Source organism: Mustelus asterias, chromosome 6, assembly GCF_964213995.1.
Source record: "Mustelus asterias chromosome 6, sMusAst1.hap1.1, whole genome shotgun sequence".
NCBI classification, from domain to species: Eukaryota; Metazoa; Chordata; class Chondrichthyes; order Carcharhiniformes; family Triakidae; genus Mustelus; species Mustelus asterias.
The window spans coordinates 140,183,023-140,197,667 of record NC_135806.1 but is presented as its reverse complement, the minus strand read 5'-3'; the positions used below and the strand labels follow the sequence as shown (position 1 = coordinate 140,197,667).

The window sequence follows — 14,645 nt, the reverse complement described above, 5'->3', positions numbered from 1 at the left end:
TTGAACATATCTCCAATATTTTTGCAATTTATAAATGAAGATGCGAGAAGGAAATGAATTTTTTAAAATTCCAATGCCCGGGGTGACACGGTGACAGAGTGGGGGCAGCACGGTGGCGCAGTGGTTGGCACTGCTGCCTCACAGCGCCAGGGACTCGGGTTCAATTCTGGCCTCGGGTCACTGTCTGTGTGGAGTTTGCAAGTTCTCCCTGCGTGCTCCGGTTTCCTCCTACTGTCTAAAGATGTGCTGGTTAGATTGATTGGCCGTGCTACATTGACCCTACTGTCAGGGGGATTAGCAGGGTAAATATGTGGAGTTACGGGAATAGGACCTGGGTGGGATTGTTGTTGGTGCAGACTCGTTGGGCCGAATGGCCTCCTTCTGCATTGCAGGGATTCTATGATTTTTCTGCCAGTTTTGCTCACAGCAGTGTCCATTAAGTTCACCTTTCATTCCCAGAGGTTCCAGCGTTTCCAGGGAGTTGGCCGAAGTGCAATTTTCCCGTATGATCTGGGAAGTAGGACTACAACCTTTGGGCAGACATTCACCACATGCAACTGTTCCTTTCTCTGTGTATCTTGCGAGTAAAAATTACAACATTACATCAGCACTTATTACTCCGCAGGGATGAGGCCAGGAAGAGAAGAGGTGGAAAGCAGTGCGAATAGAGCTTCTGGGTTCAAACAGGTTTTAAAAATTAAAGAGTTTCCAGCACAATAAAAGTCCCAATCCTCTTCAGCCCCACCCCATCAACATAATCCTCCCTTTCCTTTCCCTCTCGTGTGTTTAACAAACATCAATGTTACTTCCCTCAACCGCTGCATGCAGTGGCAAGTCTGACATCCTCAAAAAGAATATCGAAACACTGGAGGCAGTCCAAAGGTGATTCGTCAGGCTAATTCCTGGGATGAGAGGATGGTAGAATGGGACTGTAGAGGAGCGAGAAGTGACTTGTGTTGGGTCAAATGATCTGCTGTAAACTCTATTTAATTTTTAAAACCTGTTTGAACCCAAAAGCTCTATTCGCACTGCTTTCCACCTCTTCTCTTCCTGGCCTCATCTCTGCGGAGTAATAAGTGCTGATGTAATGTTGTAATTTTTACTCGCAAGACACACAGAGAAAGGAACAGTTGCATGTGGCGAATGTCTGCCCAAAGGAACTGAGGCCAGCACAGATCAGCATGATTGCACTGAATGGAGGGGCAGGCTTGAAGGAGCTGGTGGCCTACTCCTACTCCTTGTGTGTTCTTGTGTACATTACAAACGCAGAGGAAAGAAGTTTCCCTCAAACCCCAATTAAATTTATTAGGGAGTACATTATATTCACAGTCTCTAGTTGTAGTCCTACTTCCCAGATCATACGGGAAAATTGCACTTAGGCCGACTCCCTGGGTGCGCTGGAACCTCTGGGAACGAAAGGTGAACTTAATGGACACTGTTGTCGGTAAAAACAGGAGAAAAATCGAGAGAGACTAAATAGTCTGAGTCTGTATCCCTTGGCGTTTAGAAGAGTGAGGGATGACCTTATTCAAACATACAAGATCCTGAGGGGGCTTGACAGGGTAGAAAGTGAGATGTTTTCATTAGTGGGAGCGTCTTGAACAAGGGAACATCGCTACAAGATAAAGGGCCAGTCATTTAAAACGGAGGTGCGTAGAATTCTCTGGAATTCTCTGCCTCAAGGGGTGGTGGAGGCTGAATCATTAGAAATATTTAAAATGGAGGTGTATAAATATTTGATAGATCGAGGAATAGATTGCTATGGGGAAATGGCACAGAAAAGGAACAGAGGCCAGCACAGATCAGCCATGATTGCATTGAATGGAGGGGCAGGCTTGAAGGAGCTGGTGGCCTACCCCTGCTTCTACTTATTGTGTGCTCTTGTCTACATTACAAACACAGAGGAAAAAAGTTTCCCTCAAACCCCAATTGAATTTATTAGGGAATACATTATATTCATGATCCCTAGTTTTAGTCTCCCATAAATTGGAAACATACATTATCAAACCCTTTTTATAATCTTAAAGATCCATGTCAAATCCATGGTTAGGAGCACTGGCCGCACTAAATTCTCCCTCAGTGTACCCGAACAGGCGCTGGAGTGTGGCGACTAGGAAATTTTCACAGTAACTTCATTGCAGTGTTGATTGGAAAATCGCTGTTGTAACCCCACTGTTCAAGAAGGATTGGAAAATCGCTGTTGTAACCCCACTGTTCAAGAAGGGAACAAGAAAAAAGATGGAAAATTATAGGCCAATTAGCCTAACCTCAGTTGTTGGCAAAATTCTAGAATCCATCGTTAAGGATGAGATTTCTAAATTCTTGGAAGTGCAGGGTCGGATTAAGACAAGTCAGCATGGATTTAGTAAGGGGAGGTCGTGCCTGACAAACCTGTTAGAGTTCTTTGAAGAGATAACAAATAGGTTAGACCAAGGAGAGCCAATGGATGTTATCTATCTTGACTTCCAAAAGGCCTTTGACAAGGTGCCTCACGGGAGACTGCTGAGTAAAATAAGGGCCCATGGTATTCGAGGCAAGGTACTAACATGGATTGACGATTGGCTGTCAGACAGAAGGCAGAGAGTTGGGATAAAAGGTTCTTTCTCAGAATGGCAACCGGTGACAAGTGGTGTCCCGCAGGGTTCAGTGTTGGGGCCACAGCTGTTCTCTTTATATATTAACGATCTAGATGACGGGACTGGGAGCATTCTGGCCAAGTTTGCCGATGATACAAAGATAGGTGGAGGGGCAGGTAGTATTGAGGAGGTGGGGAGGCTGCAGAAAGATTTAGACAGTTTAGGAGAGTGGTCCAAGAAGTGGCTGATGAAATTCAACATGGGCAAGTGCGAGGTCGTACACTTTGGAAAAAAGAATAGAGGCATGGACTATTTTCTAAACGGTGACAAAATTCATAATGCTAAAGTGCAAAGGGACTTGGGAGTCCTAGTCCAGGATTCTCTAAAGGTAAACTTGCAGGTTGAGTCCGTAATTAAGAAAGCAAATGTAATGTTGTCATTTATCTCAAGAGGCTTGGAATACAAAAGCAGGGATGTACTTCTGAGGCTTTATAAAGCACTGGTTAGGCCCCATTTGGAGTACTGTGAGCAATTTTGGGCCCCACACCTCAGGAAGGACATACTGGCACTGGAGCGGGTCCAGCGGAGATTCACACGGATGATCCCAGGAATGGTAGGCCTGACATACGATGAACGTCTGAGGATCGTGGGATTATATTCATTGGAGTTTAGGAGGTTGAGGGGAGATCTGATAGAAACTTACAAGATAATGAACGGCTTAGATAGGATGGACGTAGGGAAGTTGTTTCCATTAACAGGGGAGACTAGGACGCGGGGGCACAGCCTTAGAATAAAAGGGAGTCACTTTAGAACAGAGATGAGGAGAAATTTCTTCAGCCAGAGAGTGGTGGGTCTGTGGAATTCATTGCCACAGAGGGCTGTGGAGGCCGAGACGTTGAGCGTCTTCAAGACAGAAATTGATAAATTCTTGATTTCTCGAGGAATTAAGGGCTATGGGGAGAGAGCGGGTAAATGGAGTTGAAATCAACCATGATTGAATGGTGGAGTGGACTCGATGGGCCGAATGGCCTTACTTCCGCTCCTATGTCTTATGGTCTTATGGTCTTATGATATAAGCCTACTTGTGACATAACAAATAACTTTAACAAAGGAGATTTAGGGGATATTTGATGGAAGTGTCAGGTGTTAGATAAGGAAAACAAGGAAAAATTGTCCCATTAGCTGATGGTACAAGGACAAAGATTTAAGATCTTGGGCAAGAGATGCAGGGGGAATATGAGGAAGAACTTTTTTTAGTCAGTGGCTGTAAAAGAACTGGAATTTGCTGGTGCTGGAAGTGGAATCAATGATCTCAAAAGGATATTGAGTGTGCACTTCAAGGAGATAAACTTACAGAACTACAGGGATAGATTGGGAGAATCAAATCGATTGGATTGCTCTACAGGGAGCCAGCATGTATTTGGTGAGCCAAATGGCCTCCTTCTGTGCTGGAAATTACTATGTCTCTGTCACGTCATCCTTCAATTGTCTCTTTTCGAGGTAACCCAAGTTAAATGTGGATTTATGGTGTATTGTAACAGATTATACTGACCATGAAAGTCACTGCTTCACAACTGCTACGACACCAATAAATACACAGTTGCTGCAAATGTCTAGATTCCAGCTTCTGAGTGAGATTTACTCATAAATCAGCAGAGAATTCCAGGAAACCTGAACAAGCAAATTCTACAGCTAATTGGCACAGTGGCTAACACTGCTGACTTACAGAGCCAGGGACCCGGGTTCAATTCTGGCCTAGGGTCACTGTCTGTGTGGTGTTTGCACATTCTCCCCGTGTCTGTGTGGGTTTCCTTTGGGTGCTCCGGTTTCCTCCCACACGCCAACGTTGTGCAGGTCAGGTTGATTGGCCATGATAAATTGACCCTAGTGTCGGGGATTAGCAGGGTAAATTTATGGCGTTACGGGGATAGGGCCTGGGTGAGATTGTGGTCGGTGCAGACTCAATGGGCCGAATGGCCTCCTTCTGCACTGAAGAGATTCTATGATTCCAAGGCATCTTTTCTCTCTTCACCCTTTTACTCACCAATTTTCTCTCCCTTTCTTCACTGGGATACCCAATTTATGCATCTTCTGCAAACTTCTTAAAGTTTACCCTATATTTAATTATTGATCTATTCTATATAAAGTAAGGGATCTAAAAATAAGGGATCAGAGCCCTGTAGAACTCTGCTAGAGACAGCCATGCAGTCACAAAAACACCTGCCGACCTTGGCTTCTGGTCACATTCCCCCAGGTGCCAGGAGCTCTGACTTTCCTGACTAATATCCATGGGATTGTAGGCAGCAAATGCAACCCCAGGAGCCGATCACAGCCAGATCTCATTCCATTATTGCCCGCACGGTGGGCCTCTGCACAGTGACTGAGGACGTGAACCCTGCTCAAAGTTACTTTGTGAAATCTCCCAGTCGCCGCACTTCAGCGCCTGCTCGGGTACGCTGGGGGAGAATTCAGCATGGCCAATGCACCGAACCATGGATTCAACACGGAAAAGGGTTTGATAATGTCTGTCTCTATGGGAGACTAAAACTAGGGGCCATGAATATAATGTACTCCCTAATAAATTCAACTGGGGTTTCGAGGAAAACTTCTTTCCCCCTGTGTTTGTAATGTATACAAGGAATAGAAGCTGGAGGAGGCTACCAGGTCCTTCAAGTCTGCCCCGCCATTAAAGGCAGGCACGCTGACATCGTTTAAGACTTACCTGGATAGTCACATGAGCAGCCTGGGAATGGAGGGATACAAACGATTGGTCTAGTTGGACCAAGGAGCGGCACAGGCCTGGAGGGCCGATGGGCCTGTTTCCTGTGCTGTACCGTCCTTTGTTCTTTGTAAATACAATCATGGCCCAAGTGCAATTTTCCCGTATGATCTGGGAAGTAGGACTACAACCTTTGGGCAGACATTCACCACATGCAACTGTTCCTTTCTCTGTGCATCTTGCGAGTAAAAATTACAACATTACATCAGCACTTATTACTCCGCAGGGATGAGGCCAGGAAGAGAAGAGGTGGAAAGCAGTGCGAATAGAGCTTCTGGGTTCAAACAGGTTTTAAAAATTAAAGAGTTTCCAGCACAATACAAGTCCCACTCCTCTTCAGCCCCACCCCATCAACATAATCCTCCCTTTCCTTTCCCTCTCGTGTGTTTAACGTACATCAATGTTACTTACCTCAACCGCTGCATGCGGTGGCAAGTCTGACATCCTCAAAAAGAATATCGAAACACTGGAGGCAGTCCAAAGGTGGTTCGTCAGGCTAATTCCTGGGATGAGAGGATGGTAGAATGGGACTGTAGAGGAGCGAGAAGTGACTTGTGTTGGGTCAAATGATCTGCTGTAAACTCTATTTAATTTTTAAAACCTGTTTGAACCCAAAAGCTCTATTCGCACTGCTTTCCACCTCTTCTCTTCCTGGCCTCTATGCCGGTCTCAACTCCTTTTCTTTGCTATTTCCCCATTGCCCTCTAGTCCTTGAATTGAGGGGCTCCAAGGCCAGCTTCAACGGTCCTTACTGTCCCTCGGATGAGGTCAGCTAGCTGGGTCCAACTGAACCTTCTTGGCTAGCACAGACACTACTCATTGGATAGACTTTCTCAAGTCACTGGGTTTCCCAATCACTCTTTGAATTCAAACTACAGACAATTAACACATTTGGTATCCACCCCATCCCCACCCCGCCCTCGCTCTCTGACAAAAGTTCCAGAATGCCGATTATTGGTTCCTCCTTTAGCATCACATACCTATGCCAGTGCTGTGTGGATGCACCACTCCCAAGCAGAGCATTGCTACAACTCCAGCATCTACCGCAGTTCCTCCTTCAGTCAGGACCTCTTTCGCAAAGCTGGAGCAAATCTCTTCATGGTACAGGAAAGAAACGGATTACAATAAATTTATTCCATGTACTTGCCTGAGCATTCCAACAGGTTAGAATTTATGAGCTAAATGAGACAGTAAACAGAAGAGTGCATGATAATAACTATAAACTAATCAATAGATCATATTATTGGAATCTCCAGGAAATAAGGATTATTCTCCCCAGATACTGCTGCAGATCAACCCAGCGTTAAAGTGTGTGTAAAATTATTGGAGAAAGGTTTAATTAGGTGGGGAGTTTGGAGACAAGTCATGTGATGAAGCTTACAGGATTACACCATGGTTAGGCACTCCTAGGTGGTATATGAGCTTGTGATTGAGAGGAGCTGGAACCCGATGGAGAGACTCTCACAGTGCCATTAGTCCTTGTGGGTTTTTGGCTCCAGATGTAGGGCAGATGCTGTGTGTGAATCCAGGTGCCGGCCCATGGGACTGTCAGACTTAAAGCAATTCCATAGGGTTGGACACATCACTGATCTTAACATCGATTTCACTTTGCCTTGCCTCGCCTCGAGAGCTGGGAAGCCATGGGGAAATTGTATTTGGATTTCCCTCACTGGATTGGTCACCGTGCAGTATTTAATTGACTCCCTTATGGACAGCTGCATAAGTGGCACAGTGGTTAGCACTGCTGCCTCACAGCGCCAGGTACCCAGGTTCAAATCGGCCTTGGTCATTCTCTGCGTGGAGTTTGCACTTTCTCCCCGTGTCTGCGTGGGTTTCCTCCGGGTGCTCCGGTTTCCTCCCACACTCCAAAGATGTGCGGGTTAGGTGGATTGGCCATGCTTGATCCTAGTGTCAGGGGATTAGCAGGGTAAACGTGTGGGGTTACAGGATTGTGGTCGGTACAGACTCAATGGGCCAAAATTCTCTGTACTGTAGGGATACTATGATTCTGGCATTCCTGACACTAAGGGTCAATTTAGCATGGCCCATCCACCTAACCTGCACATCTTTGGACTGTGGGAGGAAACCAGAGCACCCGGAGGAAACTCACGCAGACAAGGGGAGAATGTGACAGCGAGTGACCCGAGGCTGGAATCAAACCTGGGTCCCTGACATTGCGAGGGAGCAGTGCTAACCATTTTGCCACCCCATTAATGATAATTGAGAATGCTAGTGGACCTCAAGCAGACTCTCACATCCCAACTCATTAGCTATCTCATCATTTTAGGATATTTCCACAGCCTCATTCATCACGTCTTTTTAAGAATAGCAAGCTTATTAAAAAGTCAAGCTTTGCAAGCTTTCCTCTGGCATCTTCTCCCAATTATTTTCTTCCAGCCGGTGTTATGGGCTCTGACCTCGGTTTCTCAAAAATACAATCTCTCAAAGTGTTCCTTAACAAGTTCCTTAACTTTTTTTAAAAGTATGAATATTTTCCAGGACTTTCCCTCGAGGGTTTTTCCAGGAAATCACAGATGACTGCTATTATTCACTTTCCCTTTGTTTCATGTATAACACTCACTCATCCTAAACTGAGACTCCCAGTGTGGCACTGAGGAAATTGTGCAGTGTCAGAGGTGCCACCCAGCTGTTGGATGAGATATTGAACTGCCTGCCACTTCAGGTGGATGTTAAAATCTCCAGTGGACTTTTTCGAAGATGATCAGGGAAGTTTTAATATTGGTGTGCAAGACAATATTTAGCCCTCAACTAGCAACTGTCAAATTGGTAAAATGTTTTGGGGACTTTTTGAGATTGTAAAAGGGGCCATATAAATGCAAACCTTTCTTTCTTTCTGATCGCTGGTGAGATTTGAGTCTATTCCTCACCAGCCTCCCTCTTCAGCATTCTAGGGTTGTCCCAACAGGTTTCACTGTCCCCTCCACCTCCCCTGGCTGATTCTGAGCCCTTCATCTGTGTTTTCTAATTCCTCCAGTCAAGAAGAAATAGGATCAGGAGTAGGCCATTCATCCCCTCGAACCTGCTCCACCGTTCACTAAAATCATAGCTCTGATTGTAGCCTTAACTCCACTTTCCTGCTTGTCCCCCATGATCATAGAACCATAGAATCCCTACAGTGCTGAAGTAGGCCATTCGGCCCATGGAGTCTGTGCCAACTCTCCGACAGAGCATCTTACCCAGGCCCACTCTCCCACCCCATAACCCCGTGCATTTAACATGGCCAATCCGCCTAACCTGCACATCTTTGGACTGTGGAGAACGTGCAAACGCCACACAGACAGTCACCCAAGTCGGGAATTGAACCCTGGCACTGACAGGCAGCAGTGCTAACCACTGTGCCACCATGCCACCCTTGACTCCCTTATCCATCAAAAATCTGTCTAACTTAGCCCTGAATATATTCCATGATCCAGTCTCCAGTGCTCTTGGAGGAAGAGAATTCCAAACACTAACAACCCTCCGAGCAGAAATTCCTCCTCACCTCAGTCTAAAATAAGAAAACCTTGATTTTGAAACTGGGTCCCCGAGTTCTAGATTCTTCACAAAGGGAAACATCAGAATCATGTTTCAAGAAGATCATCTCTCGTTCTTCTAAACTCCATTGGGTACAGACCCAACCTGCTCAAACTTTCCTCATAAAGGCAACCACTGCATCCCAAGAACCAGCCTAGTGAACATTCTCTGAACTACATCCAATGCAAGGATGGTCTTCACCTTTCCTATCTGAGCAGGTTAACTCCATCATCTATGCTAGGACCTTCATCCATCACTACACTCTTAACTCCTGCTTGCAACGCTCTTAAGGTCATCTTTGCCTTGCCACCTCATTTCATAGAATTATAGGATCCCTCCTGTGCAGAAGGAGGCCATTCGGCCCATCGAGTCTGTACTGACCACAATCCCACCCAGCCCCTATCCCCACATATTTCCCTGTTGATCCCCCTGACACTAAGGGGGACTTTACCATGGCCAGTCAACCTAACCCGCACACATCTTTGGACTGTGTTTCCTGGTTCCATGCACTCCCTGTGAATTTTGTTCTGCCTTTGCAACCTTCTAGACTGTAATAGTGAGATTTATCCACTCAGGTACAAAAACGACAGGAAAAAGAGATCACCTTGTCCATCAAGCCTGTCCCATTTGGTCATGGCACACCTGAGCTCCTTATCCATCCCAGCCACCACCAGCTACAGAATCTCCTGGGAGAGCACGAGAATCCTAGCTTATTTTTAGGGAGAAGAATTGTCTGTGAACCTCCTGTCCAGCCCTGCGAAGATGATCAAACAAAGTGCTGGGAGAGCATAGCGATCAGGAAACACACTTCCCAAAGCTCCACTGAACTTCTGGGTGCAGTGAGATCAGTCACTGCCAGGAAGACACCCAGCTTCCTACTAACATTCAACGCACAAATAGGGAACTCACTCACAAGGTTGACATTCCTCTGCCAAAACAACAAACTCCCAACATCAAACCTAATTACTTAAGTGGGGAGGGGAACTAATATCACTGGGCTTGTAATCCAGAGGCCCAGGCTAATGTGGCTCGGTGACACAGTGGTTAGCACTGCTGCCTCACAGTGCCAGGGACCCGGGTTTGATTCCCGGCTTGGTCACTGTCTGCGTGGAGTTTGCACATTCTCCCTGTGTCTGCGTGGGTTTCCTCCGGGTGCTCCGGTTTCCTCCCACAGTCTGAAAGATGTGCTGGTTAGGGTGCATTGACCCGAACAGGCGCCGGAGTGTGGCGACTAGGGGAATTTCACAGTAACTTCATTGCAGCGTTAATGCAAGCCTTACTTGTGACTAGTAAATAAACTTTATGCTCTGGAGGCATGGGTTTAAATCCCACTATGAATTTAAACTCAATAAAATAAATCTGGAATACAAAAAGCTGGTCTCGGTGACAGTGACCATAACAACTATCATTGAATGTTCCCAATAGTCCAGAACTAGGGTCATAGTTTGAGGATGGGGGTAAACCTTTTTGAAGAGAGATTTCTTCACTCAGAGGGCGGTGAATGTGTGGAATTCACTACCACAGAAATTAGTTGAGGCCAAAACATTGTGCGAATACAAGAAGAAATTAGATATAACTCCTAGGGCTAAAGGGATATGGGAGGAAGCGGGGAAATCAGGATATTGATTTTGATGATCAGCCATGATCAATATGAATAGCGGAGCAGGCTCGAAGGGCCAAATGGCCTCCTCCTGCTCCTAGTTTCTATGTTTTCAATGATTATTGTAAAAGTTCACCTGGTTCATTAATGTCCTTTAGGGAAGGAAATCTGCTGTCCTTACCCGGTCTGGGCTACATGTGACTCCAGACCCAGAGTAATGTGGGTGACTCTTAACTGCCCTTTGAAATGGGATTTATCCAAGGATTCTCTGGGAGGCAAGAGAAGTGATTGCAGAGCCTCTGGCTCTGATCTTCAGGTCGTCGTTGGCCTCTGGTATAGTACCAGAAGATTGGAGGTTAGCGAATGTTGTCCCATTGTTTAAGAAGGGGAACAGAGACTTCCCCGGGAATTATAGACCGGTGAGTCTCACTTCTGTTGTCGGCAAGATGTTGGAAAAAATTATAAGGGATAGGATTTATAGTTATTTGGAGAGTAATGAATTGATAGGTGATAGTCAGCATGGTTTTGTGGCAGGTAGGTCGTGCCTTACTAACCTTATTGAGTTTTTTGAGAAAGTGACCAAGGAGGTGGATGGGGGCAAGGCAGTGGACGTGGTATATATGGATTTTAGTAAGGCGTTTGATAAGGTTCACCATGGTAGGCTTCTGCAGAAAATGCAGATGTATGGGATTGGGGGTGATCTAGGAAATTGGATCAGGAATTGGCTAGCGGATAGGAAACAGAGGGTGGTGGTTGATAGTAAATATTCATCATGGAGTGCGGTTACAAGTGGTGTACCTCAGGGATCTGTTTTGGGGCCACTGCTGTTTGTAATATTTATTAATGATCTGGATGAGGGTATAGTTGGGTGGATTAGCAAATTTGCTGATGACACCAAAGTCGGTGGTGTGGTAGACAGTGAGGAAGGGTGTCGTAGTTTGCAGGAAGACTTAGACAGGTTGCAAAGTTGGGCCGAGAGGTGGCGGATGGAGTTTAATGCGGAGAAGTGTGAGGTAATTCACTTTGGTAGGAATAACAGATGTGTTGAGTATAGGGCTAACGGGAGGACTTTGAGTAGTGTGGAGGAGCAGAGGGATCTAGGTGTATGTGTGCATAGATCCCTGAAGGTTGGGAATCAAGTAGATAGGGTTGTTAAGAAGGCATATGGTGTCTTGGCGTTTATTGGTAGGGGGATTGAATTTAGGAGTCGTGGCGTTATGTTGCAACTGTACACAACTCTGGTGCGGCCGCACTTGGAGTACTGTGTGCAGTTCTGGTCCCCACATTACAGGAAGGATGTGGAGGCTTTGGAGAGGGTGCAGAGGAGGTTTACCAGGATGTTGCCTGGTATGGAGGGGAGATCCTATGAGGAGAGGCTGAGGGATTTGGGATTGTTTTCGCTGGAAAGGCGGCGGCTAAGAGGGGATCTTATTGAAACATATAAGATGATTAGAGGTTTAGATAGGGTGGATAGTGATAGCCTTTTTCCTCTGATGGAGAAATCCAGCACGAGGGGGCATGGCTTTAAATTGAGGGGGGGTAGTTATAGAACCGATGTCAGGGGTAGGTTCTTTACCCAGAGGGTGGTGAGGGATTGGAATGCCCTGCCAGCATCAGTAGTAAATGCGCCTAGTTTGGGGGCGTTTAAGAGATCCGTAGATAGGTTCATGGACGAAAAGAAATTGGTTTAGGTTGGAGGGTCACAGTTTTTTTTTTTTAACTGGTCGGTGCAACATCGTGGGCCGAAGGGCCTGTTCTGCGCTGTAATGTTCTATGTTCTATGTTCTAAACCACTCAGTTCAAAGGTAATTAGGGATGAGCAGCAAGTGCTGGGCTTGACAGCAGCGTCCACATCCCGTGAAAGAATAACAAACATTTATTTCATAGAGTCATAGGAGAAGGCCATTCAGCCCATCGTGTCTGTGGCAGCCCTCTGCAAGAATGACTCTATTGGTCTCGCTCTCCCGCCTTCTCCTTGTAGCCGTAAAAAATGTTTATCTTCAGATAATTATGGAATCCTCTTTGAAAGCCAAGATTGAATCTGCGTCCAGTACACTGTCAGGCAGCACATTCTCAATTCTCACCACTCACTGCCTCGTGTCAGCATGACTTCTTTTGCCAATGTCCTCTGGTTACACCTATGGGAACGATCTTCACTCTGCCAAGACCCCTCATGATTTTGTGCAATTCTATCAAATCTCTTCTCAGACCTCCCCCCGCCCCAGGAGATCAGCCGCAGCTTCTCCAATCCGTCCACGTAACTGAAGCTCCTCAACTCTCAAACAATTCTGGTAAATCTTTTCTGCACCCTCTCCAATGGCCTTCACATTCTTCCAAATGTGTGGTGAGGTCACAGTACTCCAGCTGAGGCCAAACCGGTGCTTCATGCATGTACAATGCAAATTATACTGAAGCCCTGGCCCTCCTTAAACCCGGTGAATTCAACAGGATTAGAATCTTCTCATGTGGATAGATATACCTCATTTTAAAGACCTCAAACAAATCTTACCAAAGTGTATGCCTTTCTAGACCCAGCTCTCTAAGCCCATCATGATAATCTTAGTAATGCCCTTAATCCTTGTAAAGGCCTCAATCACATCACCCAGTAATCACCTATCCGCAAGAATTCCAAGATAACCTATGCAATCTGTGCTTGGAATTCAACGCTTTTAATCTCATTCATACAAATATACATTATGCAGCCATACAGAGGCTGTACCGTATATTACTGATCTGTATATTAAATATTTTCAGTGCGTTAAAAAAATGCATAACACATCTTGTCACACTTTCGCTTCTTATGACACCTCGAGTCAAATCAATGTACACATTCAGCAAAACTAAAACTAAAGGGAAGACTTTGAAGTGAACTGTCAGAGCGTTTAAGACTGGAAGTAATTCAATTTCACGGTTCTGCGGATTAATTACTCGAGTTTCCGCCTGCTTAATGACTTTAATCATGAGCACTTGATGGAATTACTGACTTTGTAACTCCCTGCCAGCAACCTATTAACCAGAGATGAACTGTAAGGGAGGATGTGAAACGGCATAGCAGCTATTCAACAAGCGCCGATCGCTCCATTTACTAACTTCAGCTGAGAGAGAGAGATGGGCTTTTTCTGGGTACTGGCCTTTAGTGTGTCTGACGGGCTCACTGTAGGGGTTCTGGGAGCCAGTGTCATCAAGCAAGAAGGAGAAAGAAAGGAGCAGAGGTTGTAAAAGTGAAGGTGTGAAGTCTCTCCCACTGACCTGAATCGGTAATGACAGCCGCGTGATGGTAGACTCCATGCTCGTGATGGTGGGCAGGAGCCATTTTGTTGCCGTGGTGATGGTGTCCTTCTCCGTGGTGGGCCTTTCCATCTTTGGCACTGTTGCCTTTCCCAGGAACCTCAAGGTTGCCATACCTCAAAACGTGGAAGCCAAAATAAAGGCCGATGCCCAGCAGCACCATGGACGCGGTAACGCGAACGCAAGACTCCCGCTTCTGACGGGAAAGCAAGGAACGTGCTGATGCCCTAAAAATAAAGAAAACCATTGCTGTATTTAATGCAAACTGATGGTGATGGGGAGGGTGGGGGTAAGGCAGAACAAAACAGACAAAGCATACCGTTCATAGAGAAGGAAACAAGAGAGTGCAGAATGTAGTGTTACAGTCATAGCTAGGGTGTAGAGAAAGATCAACTTAATGCAAGGTAAGTCCATTCAAAAGTCTGACAGCAGCAGGGAAGAAGCTGTTCTTGAGTCGGTTGGTACGCGACCTCAGACTTTTATATCTTTTTCCCGACGAAAGGTGGTGGAAGAGAGAATGTCCGGGGTCCGTGGGGTCCTTAATTATGCTGGCTGCTTTGCTGAGGCAGCAGGAAGTGTAGACAGAGTCAATGGATGGGAGGCTGGTTTGCGTGATGGGCTGGGCTACATTCGCAACCTTTTGTAGTTTCCTGGGCAGAGCAGGAGCCATACCAAGCTGTGATACAGCCAGAAAGAATGTTTTCTATGGTTGTGAATTTGCGGTGAGGCTTGAACCCAAGTGCTTCTAACTCAGGGAAATGAGTATTAATGCTCTTGCAGTGGACATTATAGATCCCACAGTAATGTTCTGAAGAGGAGACAAACAGTTCTGCTCTTAGAGGCTGAAGTATAATTGAATGGTTCAGGT

General features: G+C 45.9%; 2 protein-coding genes across 3 annotated transcripts in view; both read right to left on the bottom strand.

Annotated features, from left to right (window-relative positions):
- Positions 1-14,645, bottom strand: part of LOC144495190 (uncharacterized) — a 984,403-nt gene that overhangs the window by 619,036 nt on the left and 350,722 nt on the right. The gene's annotated exons all lie outside the window — the stretch shown is intronic.
- The window catches only part of ggt6 (gamma-glutamyltransferase 6), a 48,295-nt gene that overhangs the window by 3,799 nt on the left and 29,851 nt on the right, over positions 1-14,645 (bottom strand). Inside the window, exons 2-3 of one of the 2 annotated variants that reach the window (XM_078215213.1) lie at positions 13,739-14,004; positions 6,336-6,449 (exon numbers count right to left, since the gene is read on the bottom strand). In XM_078215213.1, coding sequence (XP_078071339.1) covers positions 6,336-6,449; positions 13,739-14,004 — 380 coding nt within the window. The remainder of the gene's footprint in view (positions 1-6,335; positions 6,450-13,738; positions 14,005-14,645) is intronic. The other variant, XM_078215214.1, reaches the window with a different exon arrangement.